Genomic DNA, 17087 nt, shown 5'->3' with positions numbered 1-17087 from the left:
GCGTCTACAGGCCGCGGGTCACTGTTGTTGTTTTTTCTATTATTGATCCAGGAATGTATTTGATGACAATGCTAAATAAATCAAGAATAATCCTTGAAAGTCAATTTACAAAACAACATGGACGATAAATCCTTAAAGCAGAAAGAAAAACATGGACATTTGGACATCAACACCTAGGCAAACTTCATACTGAACTCGTGGTGTTTTCTCAAAAACCTTAGATTCAGTTTGTCAGGCTCGGATTTTGTTCAATTTCTTGTTTCAAATTTAAAATGATTAGCTGGACTTTGTTAGCCTCAGCTGCGACTACTTAAGTTAGAATTCAATTCAAAGCACTGCTAATGCTAAGATTAGCTAACATTAGCACCTCACCCAGCTACAACCTACACATTATTACATGTATCAGTAATAATAACTATTATTGTGATATATACTGTATACAACTTCAAACTATTAGCTGGAATTTGTTAGCTTCAGCTGTATGCCTACTTTAGTTAACATAAGCTGATTCAGTTAAAAGCACTGCTAATGCTAACATAAGCTATTGATAGCGCCTCCCAGCTACAACCTAAAAAAATATTACATGCATCAGTAAGAATAACTAGTATTGTGATGTATATAAACTTCAAACTATTAGCTGGAATTGGTTAGCCTCAGCTGTAGGCCTACTTTAGTTAACAAAAGCGAATTCAGTTTAAAGCACTGCTAATGCTAACATAAGCTACTGTTAGCACCTCCAAGCTACAACCTAAAATTCTTACATGTATCAGTAATAACTATTATTGTGATATATATATATATATACAGTGGTGTATAGTAACGAAGTAGAAATACTTCGTTACTATACTTAAGTCGTTTTTTTGGATATCTGTACTTTACTTTACTACTTATATTTCTGTTGACTTTTACTTTTACTTCACTACATTTTGCAAAGAAAACTGATACTTTTACTCCGATACATTTCCCCTGAAACCTTCGTTACTCGCTACAAAATCAAATCTATCTTGAGAAAAAAATGAATCATGAGACCAACGTCGGGGACTGTGGTGGAACACAGACTGCAAGCAAGCAGGTTTGGCGAATCAGTGGTCCGAGCTTGCAAGTTAAATCATTGGTTAATCACGTTAATGCGCAATTGTAAACAAGTGCTGTCAAAGCCGTGGTGTTTTGATTCCCAGTGATGCCCAGGATGCTATATGCTATAGCTAGCGAGTGACTACATGAGTAGAATTCCACTCTACGATGACTGATTTCATCATGGAAGCAGAAATGGAAGCACCTGCTACTCCCGAAACAAACGACGGTGGTGACGAAGACCAACACCCGGGGATCGCTAGCGAGTTAGTGAGCTGAGGAAGTGTTGACAGTTGTGCAGCTATAGTTGGCTAACGTTAGCTATAGCTAGCCACCACACCACAGGATTGACAGGAGCCGCGAGAGCGCAGCATTAGGGAAATCCTTCCCAGCTGTGCGCAAGCTGTCTGTGAAGCTGAACACACCTCTACCTGCCTCAGCGGCCTGTGAAAGGCTATTTAGCATCGCAGGACTAGTCTTCAGCCCAAGAAGAGCGAGGCTGAATTCTCGCAATTTTGAAAACCAACTTCTTTTGAAGATGAACAGGACATTTTTCAGTTTCAAGTAATGACTGGGTTGTTACTTTCGGTGCTGCTTTAGTATTGATCATGTTTTGATATTTGAGTCATTTTGTGGATGATCAGATGGAGTTATGATGGTAGCAGTCGCCCAATTGCAGATTCAGTTTGAGCAAAACCTTTGCCTGTTGTGTTCAAATCAGGCCCATAGGAGTTTACAAGGCAGGTGTCCTTTCTCAAAACACTGACCTGATGCATCAAGTGGATATTTTTTGCTGAACACAACATTATGCATTTGCTCTCTACATCCTCTAGTCGGAATGAGCATACTTATAAACGCACTGTTACAACTCCTTCATAGTGTCATATTGCTTTTCGGAGAATTATGATGATAAGTTCATAGTAGATGCAAAAGTATACTTATGTACAATATATTATGTTGAACATTGTTACTCCTGGATGGATCACAGCCAACCCAATTATTGTCAACACAGCTCCATGTCCTTGGTCATGGTGCCACAGCACTTAAAAGAATAAACTTCATAATTCTCAAAATTCTGACCCTTTGCTTTTTTATTAACAGCATTTACTTGTACTTTTACTTTCAATATTTAAGTACATTTAATATCAGACAATTACTTTTGATACTTAAGTACAATAAATATCAGATACTTTAAGACTTTTACTCAAGTAGTATTCTAATAGGTGACTTTTTACTTTTACTGGAGTAGTTTTCCAGTAAGGTATCTTTACTTTTACTCAAGTATGGCTTTTGAGTACTTTATACACCACTGTATATATATATATATGCACTATAAACTATTAGCTGGACTTTGTTAGCCTCAGCTATAGGCCTACCTTAGCTAACATAAGCTAATTCAGTTAAAAGCACTGCTTATGCTAATATAAGCTACTGTTAGCATCTCGCCCAGCTATATCATTAAAATGCTGCTTAAATGTTAATGCTTCAGTTAGCCGTTAGCATGTTAACATTGCTCTCCTAAATACATCAATGCAACTTTGTGTTGTGACATTTTGTATTTTAGCGTTCTGTCAGCTAATATCTAGAAACATAACTCTGGCATGTTAGCAACCTAACTAAGTCATATAAAATTAGCCTGTTAATGTGTAAATATTATTATTAGTATTCACAGTATTAAGGAAGTATATCTATAGGTTTCCAGTAAAATGCCTTCCTGTATTACCCAGTAAGCTTCCTTATGTTGACAAGAATGAAACTCAACCTGTTTTCTATTTCTAAGAATAGTTTGCATCCCCTCATGACATAACATACGTTTAATCCCAGGTACAAATGTATTTATGGTGTGTACTCTACATGTACGTTTTTGGTGAAGTCTGCTTATTGACATTTGCGTGCATGCACCAAAGTGGCTTTATCTCCATATTTCTAATCATTTCCACAATGTACTGTTCTGTATATCTTCAGTATTTACTGTACGCCTGGACTGCTGTTTGTTTTTGAGGGCAGAACTGATTCCAGGGAAACAGTTTGAAAATGAGGCCTTGTCTTGAAATTGTGTTCAAAGTATGAGTTTTAGCAGTTAAGACAAATTTCCAGGGGATTTAAGGAAAAAAAAACAATGTTGCTGTCGACGCCGTAAGCTTTGGCAAGTTGAGACAAACCATGAGTCATGCGAGTGCGGAGTTGCAGCTCCACAATGAACCCAGAGACGTGTGAATAACAGCCTGGAATCTGGTGGAGGACAAATAGAGCAGGAGACACCCGCCTGTCCCCGATTCACCAGAGGCATTTAAATTCATACGCAGTGAGGACGTCCTTTAAATTAATACGATCTTTTCTGATCTTGGTTGAGTTTAACAAAAGTGCTTTACAGTCAAACAATTCTTTCTCTTTAATTTTAGATTCATGAATCTCAAGCGTAAACACACTTATTTCATAGTAAACTCTTGTTAATTTCTACCCAAAATACAATTGCAAATTCACTTTGTGTAAAAAAATTATAAAACAATAAGAAAAATCAAGGGATTCAAATCTTTATTTGAGGGCCAGAGTATTTTTTTCTTAAATGTGTAAGAAAAAAAAAATGTTAGGAGACCGCCTACAGAAAATCCTGTTTAAAGATAATTACACTAATTTGTAAAAAAATATATACAAAAGAAATAGCATAAATCGCACAGGGAACAACCTCATTGGCTCTCGTTTACAGTGAAATAAAATAAATAAAACCCCAACCGAAGAATCAATACCTGTGGGAACGTTTTCTATTCAATACACTGAATAGATATTTGATTAGTTGATCTAAGACCACATCTAATAAAATGTTATCAGTAAAACAAGAAAACAGGATGTTGTTTGTCTCTCATAAAGAGAATAAAGGTGGAGGAAGTTATGCATCTATTAATCTCCATTCTGTTTGTAATGGAAGAACACCACGTTCTTCCTGTTTCGTAATGTAAAGCAACGGCTCTCAGCATTTCTGGTCTTCTGACTTGAAAACTTTTGTCACCAGTTGCTTATATCTATCTGTTATTCCCCTTGTTTTATTTGACTTTAACATCTTTAAGTAACCGGGAAGACAAAAAGCAAATTTTAGATGAAAACAGGTAGAAATATGTTTTTGTTGTCCTTGTTTTTGTAACGTCAACAAAGATCTGTAACCTTCACTTTAATAATAATCGATAAAGTAACTATTTTCTACAACGTTACCTCAAGAATCTTTAAGATATCTGTTTATTCTTCAATTATGAGAGAGACGATGACATTAGGTAAAGAATTTATTATAAAATGTATTACACTATAAAGTGTCAGAAGTACTAATGACATGGCATTCCAAGACATGCTAAAAGAACGTAACATAAATAGCGACAAAAACAAAAAGACAACGTGTGCAATGTGGCGATGGGACCGGAGTCTCTGAGGGGGAAACATTGTAGATTACAGAGTTCGTCTTTCTTCATCAAACAGAAAAATGTTCTTTGAGGACACTTTTAAATCCACTTGTTTTTTGGTCAGAACCATCCGAAAAAAAAAAGAAAAGACACCAAACAGAGACAAAGTTGATAATAATATAGTGATTCCCAGCTTTTACAAAAACATAATATTCACTTCCCTTTCTGAAACATCACTTCTCAGCTCGTATACTGTACAAGGCAATAATAATAATAATAATATTAAGAGGAATGAACGAGTGCGTTTTAGGCACACAGCATTGGCAAACATCAACAAAAGCTTCTGTAAAAATAAAATAAAACAAAACGGTGTTTCTGACCAGTTTGGGACATTTAATTCCATTGTTTTTGTACACATGTTGAGCGTTTTATCACCGTATCTTTGATTTTTTTAATTTTTTTTTTTTACATATTCTTAGGAGAGATGTGTAGTACATTCATTTTCATTGGAGTCAACATATTTGGGCCGACAGAGTGAACAGAAGAGGGAGGACGAAGTGGAGGAAACAGGCCTCGAGTATGTACATCAAGTGGATTGGCAAGTTCAGGCGGAGACAAAAAGAGAAGAACAGTATTTGAAATAGCATTTAAAGTTTTATCTCTGCCGACAGACGGGAACAGGAAATACTGCACTCTGGCACATCATCTTTTTATCAAACTGTGACACTGCGTCCTGAAAAAAGGCCCACGAAGTGTAACTTTTTAGTATTGAAAGACACTTTTTCCAAACAACACGTGAAAAAGAAAAAGAACATTTTTTTTTCCTGATCTCTAACATTATAAAACACCAGCTTCGCCCCTTTCTTCAGAGTACAACTCTAACTTCATGCCATCTTTTCCTTTTGCTTTTTTTTGCCGACCAAGTCGAGCTGCAGCTTCATGAAGTATAAAAAGACAAAAGTGAAAGGAGATGTGAAGCCAGGCGCGGTCGACTGACCCCGACAGCGATACCGAGAGAAGCTTGAATTTAGCTGGACAGACGCGGCGTTGATGTCGCTGTGTAACAATCCGACGCCGCGGACGGGAACTTCATTGTTGACGTCACTAATGCAGAAAACCTGTTGAGGAGGCATTTTAAAAAGCAGAAGTGTCAGGTGTGAATATAATAAATTACCACTTTCTATTCAAAGTAAAGGAAGCTCAGCAGCATCAGTGCCGAGCTCCACCCTGTCCGCCATGATGATTTCTAACACCTCTTAACTTTGTGTGACAGTAAATACAGTTTGGTGCTGGAAGGATCAACATCCTTCAATAAGACACTGTACTATGTGGGGGGGGGGGGGGGGGGGGGATTACTAAAATAGCTAAAGGTCCCGTTGTGTGAACTGAAAATGAGAAAATAGATTTCTAAATGAAAACATTTATAGTTACACTGTATTTTAAAGGTCCCATAGTTATAGTTAAGGAACTGATGTGTTACTGTAAACTCTTAAAACAGTTCCTGGAAAGGACAATCTCTTTATTTGGTGTTAATTATAGGAAAAAAGCAGACTCGAGGTGTTTCCTCCCAAGCTGGGTTTCAATGGAAAAGTGACAATATTAAGTAAATAAGAAAAGTCAGTGTGTCATTTTTGAGAAGTAAATATCTATAAAGACTTTTTGCTAACTGGCAGTTTGATTCACGTCTGAAGCTGCATTTTCTTGAAAGTATAAAAATTGTTTACTACATGGATTCCTTGTTTACTAACTGAACATTTTGATAATCGAGAAGTCATTTCTAAAGCAAAAATGCCAAAAAAAAAAAAAATAAAATAAAAAAAAGAATCACTGGTTCTCACTTTGAAAATGGAATATTTGCTGTTTTTAAAACAATCTCCTATGGTGGTAATCTTTAGGTTTCTATTAAATTAGTGCAGCTTTAATACCAAACTTAACGTTCCTGCTAAAGATGCTTTTAGTCAGAGAACAGCAGGAGAGGTTCGTTCCAGATGATACTTGATTATTAAAATGTTAATTGTCCTCTTTTAGGTTTTTTCAGCAGGTTTTTCAAGGAAATTCCAACAACAAACAACCGTCTGGTGACATTGTCTCGCTATAGTTAACACCACAGGACATTACAGAGTTCTTTCCAGGAGCCTCTTAGGAAATTACAGGACTCGTAAAATAAAGTGTCGCCATAAATGAATCCCTACTGAAGAGATTTCTGTTGTTTGGGATTAATGAAGACATAATACTTCAAGAAGATCATCTCTATGAACCCACAAACGCACCATTTAAACATGAAGGATGTTGTTTTCCCCCACAGACGTCACATCGACACCACGCTGACTCCAATGAGATGTTTCATCTCCTGCAGCGACTCAAACACCGAACAGAAAACAGCAGAAATCTGATCTCAGCTTTCTGTTCCGCTAAAATCTAATTACAACGTAAGCCGAGCTTCGTTTTCCTTTCTTCATCAACCTTTTCCCCCCGATGGCCTTTTCCATTTTAAGACTATAGACTTGATTGAAATTAATTTCCCATTAAGTGTCAACAAGGCACAGTTCTTGAAATGTTTGGAAAGAACTTTTTACAATAAGACTATTTGTGCTCTTTAGGGAGGTAGAAGGCCACAAAGGCACTCTGAAAAATGCTGTTCATTTATCAAACACTAAGCTTTAACGGCCCAAACGTCACATCAGTAAAACAGAAGCAAGGAGGGAGATAATATTATATGTAACTGTGATGGACGGAGTGAGTAAAGATGGAAAATCCTCAGTTTTCATTTGGATATTTAAAAAAAAAGGTCCAAACATGAGGCTGCCATCTTTGTTAATCATTCCTTCACGTAGAGTTGACGTAGCTTTTCTGTCCCTTTCGCTGTAAGATGAGTGAGACTTCAGTGTGCCGCAGAAGTAGGAGGGAAATATAAACTAGCAGCACAACAAGATTGAGAACAGAATAAATGCACAGGGTTCCTCTTTGGAGCTCAGGACAATCAGCTCTTTCACAACATTCATAGTGGAAGGAAAGGCCGGCTGTACAGGTGTGGAGAGCACAAACACAACATCTGGTTCACACGCCAACTTAACGAGAGTGATTTAAGGAGCGAGCAGCTGGACGATTGCACTTCATGTTCATTCACACGCATGTCCTGTTTCAGGGGAAACGTCACATGAGACGAAGCGAGGACAGAGAGCCGAACCCCGTGCAGTTCAGCGGGATATGACGGAGCTGATGGAGTTGTACGACGTGCCACCGTTGCAGGTGGGGGGGTAGCCGTTGGCGGCCCCGACCACCGCCTCCATGTTGACCCTGAAAACAGGCGACGCTTTGAGCAGGAAGTCGGCGGCATCTCGGCGGCCGAGCTCCCTCAGTTTGGCCATCAGCACGCCCACGGTGCTGTCCGCTCGCCCGCTCCACGCCTGCAGCAGCGCCGCGGTCGGGCTGGGCTGCAGCGCGGCCTGCTGGGAGTCCGGGTCCGAGTCCAGCTCGGGGGCGCCGTTCGGAGTCCCGTTGCTGTGTTTGGCCACCAAGTCCGTGAGGCCGAGGTTCATGGCCAGCAGGCACCAGTCTTTGCCCAGAGCGTCGGGAGGGTCCAGCATGCGGCAGAGCTTCCTGCGAGCCAACAGCGGGACGTCCGATATGTGGATGTCCGTTCCCAGAGTCCCCTGCTGGTAAACTTCAGCGCAGCCGAAGGACAGAATGCTGCTGAAGCTCTCTCGGTAGCCGCCCATGGTGTTAGTGAGCGAAGACTCCCGCTGGACCTGCGCGCGGAAGAAATCTTTGGGTTGGTAGACCATGATGGGGGTGTGGTGCTCCCGCAGCTGCTGAGGACTCAGGTAGTATTTGGCTGTGAGCAGTCCGGGCAGCGTGGAGGCCAGCAGGTTCTCCGTGATGCTACAGGCGGTGTCCAACAGGGTGTAGCACTTGGCCCGCTCAGAGTCGTGCCCGCGGACCCGGATCTCCACCCCCTGGCCGTGGTTGACCAGCAGGATCATGGCCTCCGCTCCTCCCTGGCTCACCTTGGCTCCGTTGCTCCACAGGTGGATGTCTCCATCGAAATCCTCCCCGCCCTCCTCCTCAGGCTTCTGCTGGTGGCTCCAGCGACACAGGTTCACCTGCAGTTTGTGAAACAGGCCACAGGGGAAGGGCGTCAGGTGCTCCGCGGGGACGAGGCGCACGCCGCCGTAGAGCAGCGAGTCCTCCTCCTCCTCCTCGGTCCAGGAGCGGTTGAGGCCGTTGGTCTTGATGAGGGCGGGGATGTCCACCATGGAGGGGTTGGTGGCGTCGCGGGCGCAGACGTCCATGGCGTCCAGGATCTGCAGCAACTCGTCCACGTCGCTCTCGGGAGCCAGAGCCTGCACCTCCTCCAGCCTGTAGCGCCCCCTGTAGTGGTGGATGGCCTTGGGCGTCTCCACAGAGAGCAGCTTGCCGAGGATGTTGGTGCAGAGCCAGCGAGGCTCCAGCAGGACGACGTCCTGCACCGTCTCACTCTGCATGATGTTGATCTGTGGGAGGAAAAAGGGAAAGAGTAAAATATAAGTCAGAAAATGTGTAAGGAGAGTAACCAGTAGGAATCAAGCGTGGAAAAAAGAAGAAAAATATGAAAAGAAAGTTAAATGTGGTGAAACATATTGACAAAGACATGAAATAAAGTAAGAAGGATGCAAAGTAAACTGCTTTGATAGAGACATAGGACGTCCAGTGATACGAGTCATTCGGGTAAATAAACAGAACCAAAAAAACAAAATGTTCCTGCAGCAGAGGAATTCTGAGTAGTTGTTTACAGTTGACAAAGAAGGTCTTGTATTTATTTGTGAACAAACAACGCCCCCTGGTGGTCGTCTGATGAACTTAAGATCAGCTGCTGTGGACCAGCTTTGATTTATTTATTATTTATTTATTATTACCAAACCAAAACATTGTATAATAATATAATATTTTTTTAAAATTTGGTCTCATGTGTGAGCTCTAATATTTGTGAATCTTTTCTGAAGCTGTTGGGCAGACACACACCTCCCCCATGCTGTGCAGCTGCAGGGCCAGAGTGCGCAGGTGGTCCTGGCTGACCAGAGGGTTGATCTGCTCCTGGACGTCGCTCACAAACTGCTGCCACGACGTCAGCTGGTTGGGTCCGCTCAGCTTCCTCCAGGTCGGCAGCGTCGCCAGCAAACGCTCCGACAGCAGCGTCATGGGACTACACCTCTGCAGCGGAGGAGAGGGGGGGGGGGGGGGGGTTAATACCTGGATTCACTGCTGGAGATCATTTATTATGGAAAACATTCCAGATTCAGTCACTTGAATTCAGTATCTTCTCATAAAGATTCTCAGCTGTAGAAATCATGAAACAAATACTTTTCTATGTTTATTTTCTATAATCTGATACAAGAAGGAAGAAGACATTGTGGGGAAGTGTTTAGCTCCTTCAGACTTACTATGAATTCATAAAATGATTATTAAGGAAGTTGTGTCATCAGGATGGGTAAAGACGTACCGAGAGAAAACAGGCGAGGAGATGAGTGTGTGTGTGTGTGTGTGTGTGTGTGTGTATATAAGTCTGCTCACAGAGATGATGTCGGCTCGAAGCTCCTGCAGGTGACTCCTCAGCAGCTTCATGTCTCTGGAGTTCGAGGCTCCGGCATCCGTCACAAACAATTTGTCACTGATCTGCAGGTCGACCCCAAACCTGAAAACAAAACAAAACAAAAATAAAAAACATTTAAAAAAAACTAAGATCTCTTAAGAGGAGCACTGAGATATACGGAGGAGCATCTGTAAAGGACGGGAACAGTCGACTGCTACGTCTGACATTTTGATTCAATTCATGGTATTCAAGTATAATGTCGTCTTTTGTTTTCCATAGCAGCGATTGCTGAGGCTCATGGGTAATGTAGTATTTACAGCTATCCGACATAACAAAAACATGTTACCTGCCTTAAGTCAGTTTATTAAGGGACCATGTAACTCTGCATTGCCAGATCTAGTTAATAAAATAAACTGTCCCTCTTGCGTGCTCCGGTTTGAGTCCCAACCTGTTCCTGACTTCCTTGAGCAGCGCTTTCTCCTTGTCGTAGGTGAACTCTCCAGAGAAAGCTCTGGGGACGTCAGCGAGGTCGGCGTGCGTCGCCACCAGGACGACCTCGAGGGGCTGCTGGATCCGACCTCCGAAGGCTGCAAGAAGACAGAAAAACAAACACACACAGTTCAGTATTTACACGTACAAATATTCACTAACTGTATTAACACACACAAAACAATACCACGACAGCCAGCAGGTTCAGCAGCCATTAAAACTAAATTGTGTGTTGTGGAGAGCAACATTTAAAGTACACGGCTTTGACAGCTTTAGTTACTTTTTACCCTTTTTTTAATTATGATATATATTATTCTTCCTTTGACTTTTACATAAGTAAAAGATCACTGTACTTCTTCCAACACTAAAAATAATAATAATTAATGTTTTCAACGATTCAATGTTGCCATGTGCATGATAACATTAGGCCACAATCGTTACCGACGATCTTGTCAAGTCTCTGTTGACGTTAGTGAAACTGTGGACCAAAGATTGTTTTTGTTCTCCTGTATGTTATCTGTTTAAAGGTATTTCAGTGTATTTTAGGAGGAATGGGACACATTCTAACATGTGATCCACTGATGCACTCAGTAATCTGCGTCCTCACCGATGTTGTCCTGAGGCAGGTTGAGGGCCTTCAGCAGGTTCAGCCAGTAGGTGATGTGACCCAGCTGGGTCTCGTACGGCTCCTCCAGGCTGAACAGGACCAGGTGGATCGCCGTGGCGTCGTTGGCTGCAAAGTAGTCGTAGGAGCAGTAGTAGACCGGGTTCCCCGAAAACTCCCACACGCTGAACTCGCCCACACCTACAGAGAGGGGAAAGAAAGTGTCGTGTGAAGTGTCTCCGGCGAGGTTCATTCAGGTTCCAGTTTTGGTTAAACGTCTCTGGGTCTCACCGTGGATGTTTCCGTGCTGGATGTCGATGGCCTTGGTGGCCTGGTCGTCGGCCGTGGACAGAGCGTTGTGGACGGGGGAGAAGACCTCCAGGACTCCTTTGGTCAGACTGGGCTCAAACATCATGCTGCGACTCCGCACGCTCACATTCTCACAGCCGGGGTACAGGTTGGAAATGCTCACCGACACTAAACACAGGAGGGGAAGACTCATGATGGAGACCGTCGATCGATGTGGGTCACATTTAGGAAACAATACCTCTACATAGTATTAGCCTTTTATTTATACGACTAATATTATCTGTTCAAAGATAAAGCTGAGATCAAGTCTTCATGATTTCTACTCTCAGATCTGCATCCAGTCTTATCTTTCACTGCTTTTTAACTGCACACTTTCAAACACATGGTGGTGCTATTTTACAACAAATAAACCACCAACGCAGACATCACGTTTGGATTTCCTTCACATGGAGTAGGACCACACCTACAGTTTGTTTACTCTGGTTGAAAAATGCATTTTTCATTTTTTTTAGGTCCATACAGCCTCATTTGGACACAATCAGCGCTGTAAACAAATGTTACATGAATGCAATATTTCTGGCAGTGAAATGCGTTCTGAGCATGAAGAATCGCTGGCGATACGATGTTGAAATCCATCTGAAAAAACCTGTGTATTTTGTGGTTGTTGTTGATCGCTCAAACACACAGCTGGAGTTGAACTGTTTAAAGGCTGCTTGGTGTGAATGCACTCTGAGACAAAACAACTACTAAAGTGTGATGAAGTTAAGGGTCTTGATGAATGATATTCTGCTGTTTTTTGTTGTTGTTGACCAGTTCTGCAGTGCAGTATTGCTGCCGGTGGGATCATCCAGTGTGATTCATGTAAAAACACTGGAAAATAACATCTGTAAAGCATCAAACGACAAAACGTCAACTGAAGTCGAGGCCTCTCACTTGTTGTTTGCATGAAAAACGGACTTGATGCCACATTGGTTTTCTGGTTTTTTGGTTATTTGTGCTCATATGTCTGCGTCAGCACCTCTTTATCACAAGAAAGGGAGATTTCTAAGAAGCTCAAGCTGTCTTCACAACCTCTTTCACAGATTACTAAAGTGAATGAACAGAAGAAGAGCAGTCCATCTCAATTAACTGACGCATGAACAACCTGAGAGGACAGAAATCGATGCAGAGTGCAAAATAATCTCTGGTGTCATGAGTTTTGTGGCATCATAAAGCTACGAATATTGAATATTGACGCTAAACAGAGGTAAATATGCATTTAACGTGCCACACTCAGGGGCTTACAAAAGAACAAGACCGACGCATGTTCTGAAAAGAAAAACTAGACGAATGGACATCATGACGTCCGCTTGTTCCCTTTCTGCTCTCCCTCTTCGTGCTTCACTGTGGACTCGTGTCACGTATCGCTGCAGATATAAAACAGACTCAATAGAGGCCGTTCATGAATTCAGCCAGAATTGAAAGAACAAAAAAAAAAAAAAAAAAAAAGGCTTTTCCAGCCCCTCTGCAGCTCTGACGGAGGCTGCAGATTTCCCCTATAGCATAGAGGCCGGGATCGGTAACACTACACGGCTCACGTAACCGACCATTATCGTAGCGAGCATCACGTCTGTCTGGGAGGTAATGGCTCTGAGCGCCGCAGAATGGAGCAGTTAAAGGAAACACAATGGTGTGTGTGTGTGTGTGTGTCGTACACTGAACATATCAGGGAGTCTTGCCACAAACCTGCACGACCGACGTTTCTGAAGATCTGGTTTAGAAAAGAAGGACCAACTGTTTCCAGTCAGGGTTACTGGAGCAATGGGGTTAATACTGGGTTAGCTGCCCAAGTCAACAGGGTTTCATCATGACATGATTTAAAATCTATTCTTTGGACGATACGATATTTGCTGATGTCACAAAGTCAAATTCCTTTCACTTCAGGCCCCTGAATTGAAATAATGAGACGATATCATCCGTGTAATTAAAGGTGCAAGGTACAGCTTCTGTCAAGTCTGTCTTTTTGTTAGTAGAAGAATGAGAACCGGTGTTTTCTATCTTTTGCTTTCAGCTCATTCATCTCAGGGTCGAATCTGTGAAAGGCTGAGGGGAGGTGTGTTATCGTCATGTATTCAACCACACTTCTAATCATTCTGATGCTCTCCGTAGGTGTCACCAAAGTCAGGAATTCTACCAAACTGGAGGGCAAACAGCAGATAATTCCTGGCAATACTGTAAAAAAAACAAAAACGTTTTAAAACGTAACCGCTCATGAAGTCAACTGAATAAAGAATTGCAAACCTCATGAAAATATCAATCTTTGGATTTACTGCACAAGTTAATCCACAGTTTTCAGTAGTTGTGTCCAGGCTGGAGTTGGGTCAAAATTAACAACTTTTCTTACTTTCTTTTACATTTGCATGTGTTAGGCCTTTATAACTAATGTTTAAAATCAATGAGAAGGTCTGGTTATAAAGTGAATAATGCAGTTACAGGATTTCTTCAGATAATCCTATTTTATCTACATGATGCATTCTTTGGATTAATCACAAACATCTTTCTGGTTTTGTCCAAGTACAACATGTACAACATCCTTATGTTTTGTATATCAATTAGAGTTGACCAATGTTTACACACATGATCATGATTTGTTCCAGGTAAATTCTGGTAAAATTTGTCCTTGGTGAATAAAAAGAAAAGAGGAAAAATCGAAATCAATAAATCTTTTGCAAACAAGCAAACCAAACCTTCTCATCTTACGTCTTTCTTACTCAATTCCAGCTCATTACCTCTGGTGTCTTATTCTTGTAGCTCTGGCCATCATTTCTACCCGTTATGTCAAAATAGAGATGAATATATAACACATATAAATATAACATAAGATAAGAAACCAAGTTGTGTTAAACTGGAATTATTGTTCAAAATATCTGCTTCCTGTCATGATGGTGGATGACGGGCGTCTGAAAAGGGGAACACGGCAGGTGGAAGCTTAATCTTGTGAAGGATTATCTCGGCTTCAGCGGAGCCGTCTGTCACCTACCGGCGGGTTTGGAGTTGACGGGGGAGTTTGGGTGGCGGCTCGCGCTGGACATGCGTGTCCTCTTCCTCCTGAAGAGGCTGCGCAGGATGCCACATTTCAGAGACTCCAGCAGGGAGCTCTTCCCGGCTCCGGAGTGTCCGAACAGCTTCAGCTTGATCCGGGGCTGGACGGTCTGAGTGGGCCGCAGCTGCTGGATGTAGCTCAGTTTGTGGTTGTCCTGAACCGCAAAGGAAACACCACAGAGGAAGAAAAGGGACTCATTATAAACCACTGACAGCTCAGGTCACATTGAGATACACATTTATCAACGGTATGACAGACTCCCACATGTTTCTCACGTGAAGGAGGACAGACTATCTAAATGTTCTTACACACCAGACATAGCAGCTCTGGCCCAAAAAACATGTCAAACAAGACAAGAGATGTGCATGCTACAAATAGATTTTATTATTATCATTATTCAGGTTGGTTTTCCCCATCTTATGTTATGCATTCCATGTATTATATTTAATTTATTTTATTGCATCATTATTTATGTTTTTTCCATCTTATTTTCCTTGTTTTAGGTTCATTCTACTTCTATTTTCCCTTATTGTAAAGCACGTTGTGCTGCAGTTCTTGCAGTGTCAATCATCTTCACGATCAATTATCTTTATTTTTTGGTATTCAGATGAATCTCTGTTTTGGCTCATTATCTGGATCAAAGTGATATCTTAACTTTATATTCAACGCTGTACACTCGGATATATAAAAAACGAAACAGATTTGTTAACATGAGAGACACATTCTGAACCGACCAATAGATGAGTCATGGATCAGAAGTGGCTTCAGATGCTGTGAGTGGTTGCGTGGGGATTAAAAGGCACTCCCCACTCCCACCTGGGTCATGTGAACACATTCAATAAATAAAGTTTCTAATTCCAGTAAGTGGGAGAATGCAACTTATCAACGTTCTTTCTCTTTCAAAGTTTGAGGAACTGGTCTGTGTGTGTGTGTGTGTTATTTCTCCTCTCTGGGTTCTTGGGAAGTCAAAAACTGGCATCAACGTGCCAAAGAGTCTTAAATTAGATCAGCATATGCAGAGGATGACTGTTTTCACAGTTGCTGCTGTCATGTTTTCACGCTCTGCACTGAATCTCAGCAGGTTCTCTGAAAAAAAGGAATGGATTGGAGGAGAAGTTGGTAACGTTTAGCTTTCGGGCGTTGTGGTGGAGGTGACTCGAGTTATAGAACACTGGAGTTATGACGCTGCACAGCTCTGGATAGGATGGTTTAGACAAGCCGAATGTCATGTAACTAGAAGGTTTGAGTTCTGTCATGTTGAAGAGCCTTTGAGCAACACACTGAAGACCAACTAGTTCATTTAATACGCTTTAAGTCAAAAGCATTATGTAGTTCTGAAACGCTATCGTCAACTGTTCCTCAGAACTAAAATACAGATAAAGATCCTGTATCCTTTTATAGTCTCTTCTACCTGTATGTGTGGAGTAAAGTGCTGCCACACACAACGTCTAAAAATGGAGGGATGCTAAAATCCGACACCTTCCTGTTGCAGACGTGTCTCTCCACACCTCCGCACTGAAATAACCCGAGCGTGATGAGTGTTTGTGAATCACGACTTTTCTTTCTCGTTTGAAGAACATAAAACATATATTGATCGGTTTAGGTTTTACCTTTTTAAGCTTTCCCAACAAAGAAACGATGAGTTCATGTTGATCAGTGTGGGCCAAATCCTCCACTGTCTTTCCATCCTGAGAGAGGGAGAACAAAGGGAGAAAAGGGGGATGAACACATGCATGACAAGTCTTACATTTAGTTTGTTATGGTTCTACGTTCAAGAGTTTCTAATACACATCTTGTATTGACATTTCATTTAGGAAGCCTTTTTTATTCTTGTCATTTTAGAACAAGGGAACACACTGCTACTGGAAGAGTCAGCAGCACAACATGCCGTCAATAACATCAGAAACATCTGTAGCACCTTCTATGATGCCCATGACTATAATGCATTATTAAAACACTGATATTTGTTATCATCTGCTTATAGCACAGTATAGTTTTTTTTTGTATTAATAACATCACACCAGTTCTTTGTGATGGCCGGTTGTTTTCACACATTTAAAAAAGGTTTTGAGCCGATTTAACATTACACTTCTAGAACTTGTTGGACTCGGGATGTTTTTGTTTTTTAAGGATCAAAATTGATGCAGCAGAACCAGATTCATCACCTTTATATTCCACACACTGTTCTTCCTTGTTAAAACTTAAAAGCCCACATTACCCACAATGCCTTTCAACCACCGACTGTTCAGTCGCAGATTCATGTGTGCTATGCTAGAAGCGGTAGCCTCGAGCAACTAGCCTCACGCAGAGATGCAGATCGCTTCACTACGTGCGATACTCCCTGAATACCTAAAAACAGACTAAAAAAAATTTGAATCGTTTCCTCTTTAAGCACTGAACTCACAGTTGATTGCAGAGGATTTAATTACAGCCACACACACACACACACTTTAAAGTGTCTCTCAGTAACGCAGCCATCTGTCAGCGTCCGTCTCTGGCTGCTGCTCCACGGGGAGGAGCTGCATCGACAGCCTGAAACACCCACAGAGAGCTTCCTGTTCCTGCCGACCG

General features: G+C 41.6%; 1 protein-coding gene across 1 annotated transcript in view; it reads right to left on the bottom strand.

Moving 5' to 3' along the window:
- Positions 1 to 4336: 4336 nt before the first annotated feature.
- Positions 4337 to 17087, bottom strand: part of dapk1 (death-associated protein kinase 1) — a 68460-nt gene continuing 55709 nt past the window's right edge. Inside the window, exons 19-26 of the mRNA XM_076104398.1 lie at positions 16127 to 16204; positions 14454 to 14670; positions 11417 to 11602; positions 11129 to 11326; positions 10481 to 10619; positions 10014 to 10134; positions 9465 to 9653; positions 4337 to 8956 (exon numbers count right to left, since the gene is read on the bottom strand). Coding sequence (XP_075960513.1) covers positions 7661 to 8956; positions 9465 to 9653; positions 10014 to 10134; positions 10481 to 10619; positions 11129 to 11326; positions 11417 to 11602; positions 14454 to 14670; positions 16127 to 16204 — 2424 coding nt within the window. The 3' untranslated portion in view covers positions 4337 to 7660. The remainder of the gene's footprint in view (positions 8957 to 9464; positions 9654 to 10013; positions 10135 to 10480; positions 10620 to 11128; positions 11327 to 11416; positions 11603 to 14453; positions 14671 to 16126; positions 16205 to 17087) is intronic.

Source organism: Anarhichas minor, unplaced genomic scaffold (assembly GCF_050575085.1).
Source record: "Anarhichas minor isolate MPS153535 unplaced genomic scaffold, ASM5057508v1 ptg000030l, whole genome shotgun sequence".
Lineage (NCBI taxonomy): Eukaryota > Metazoa > Chordata > Actinopteri > Perciformes > Anarhichadidae > Anarhichas > Anarhichas minor.
Note: the sequence above shows the minus strand (reverse complement) of the source record. Positions and strands in the feature narration are given on the sequence as shown.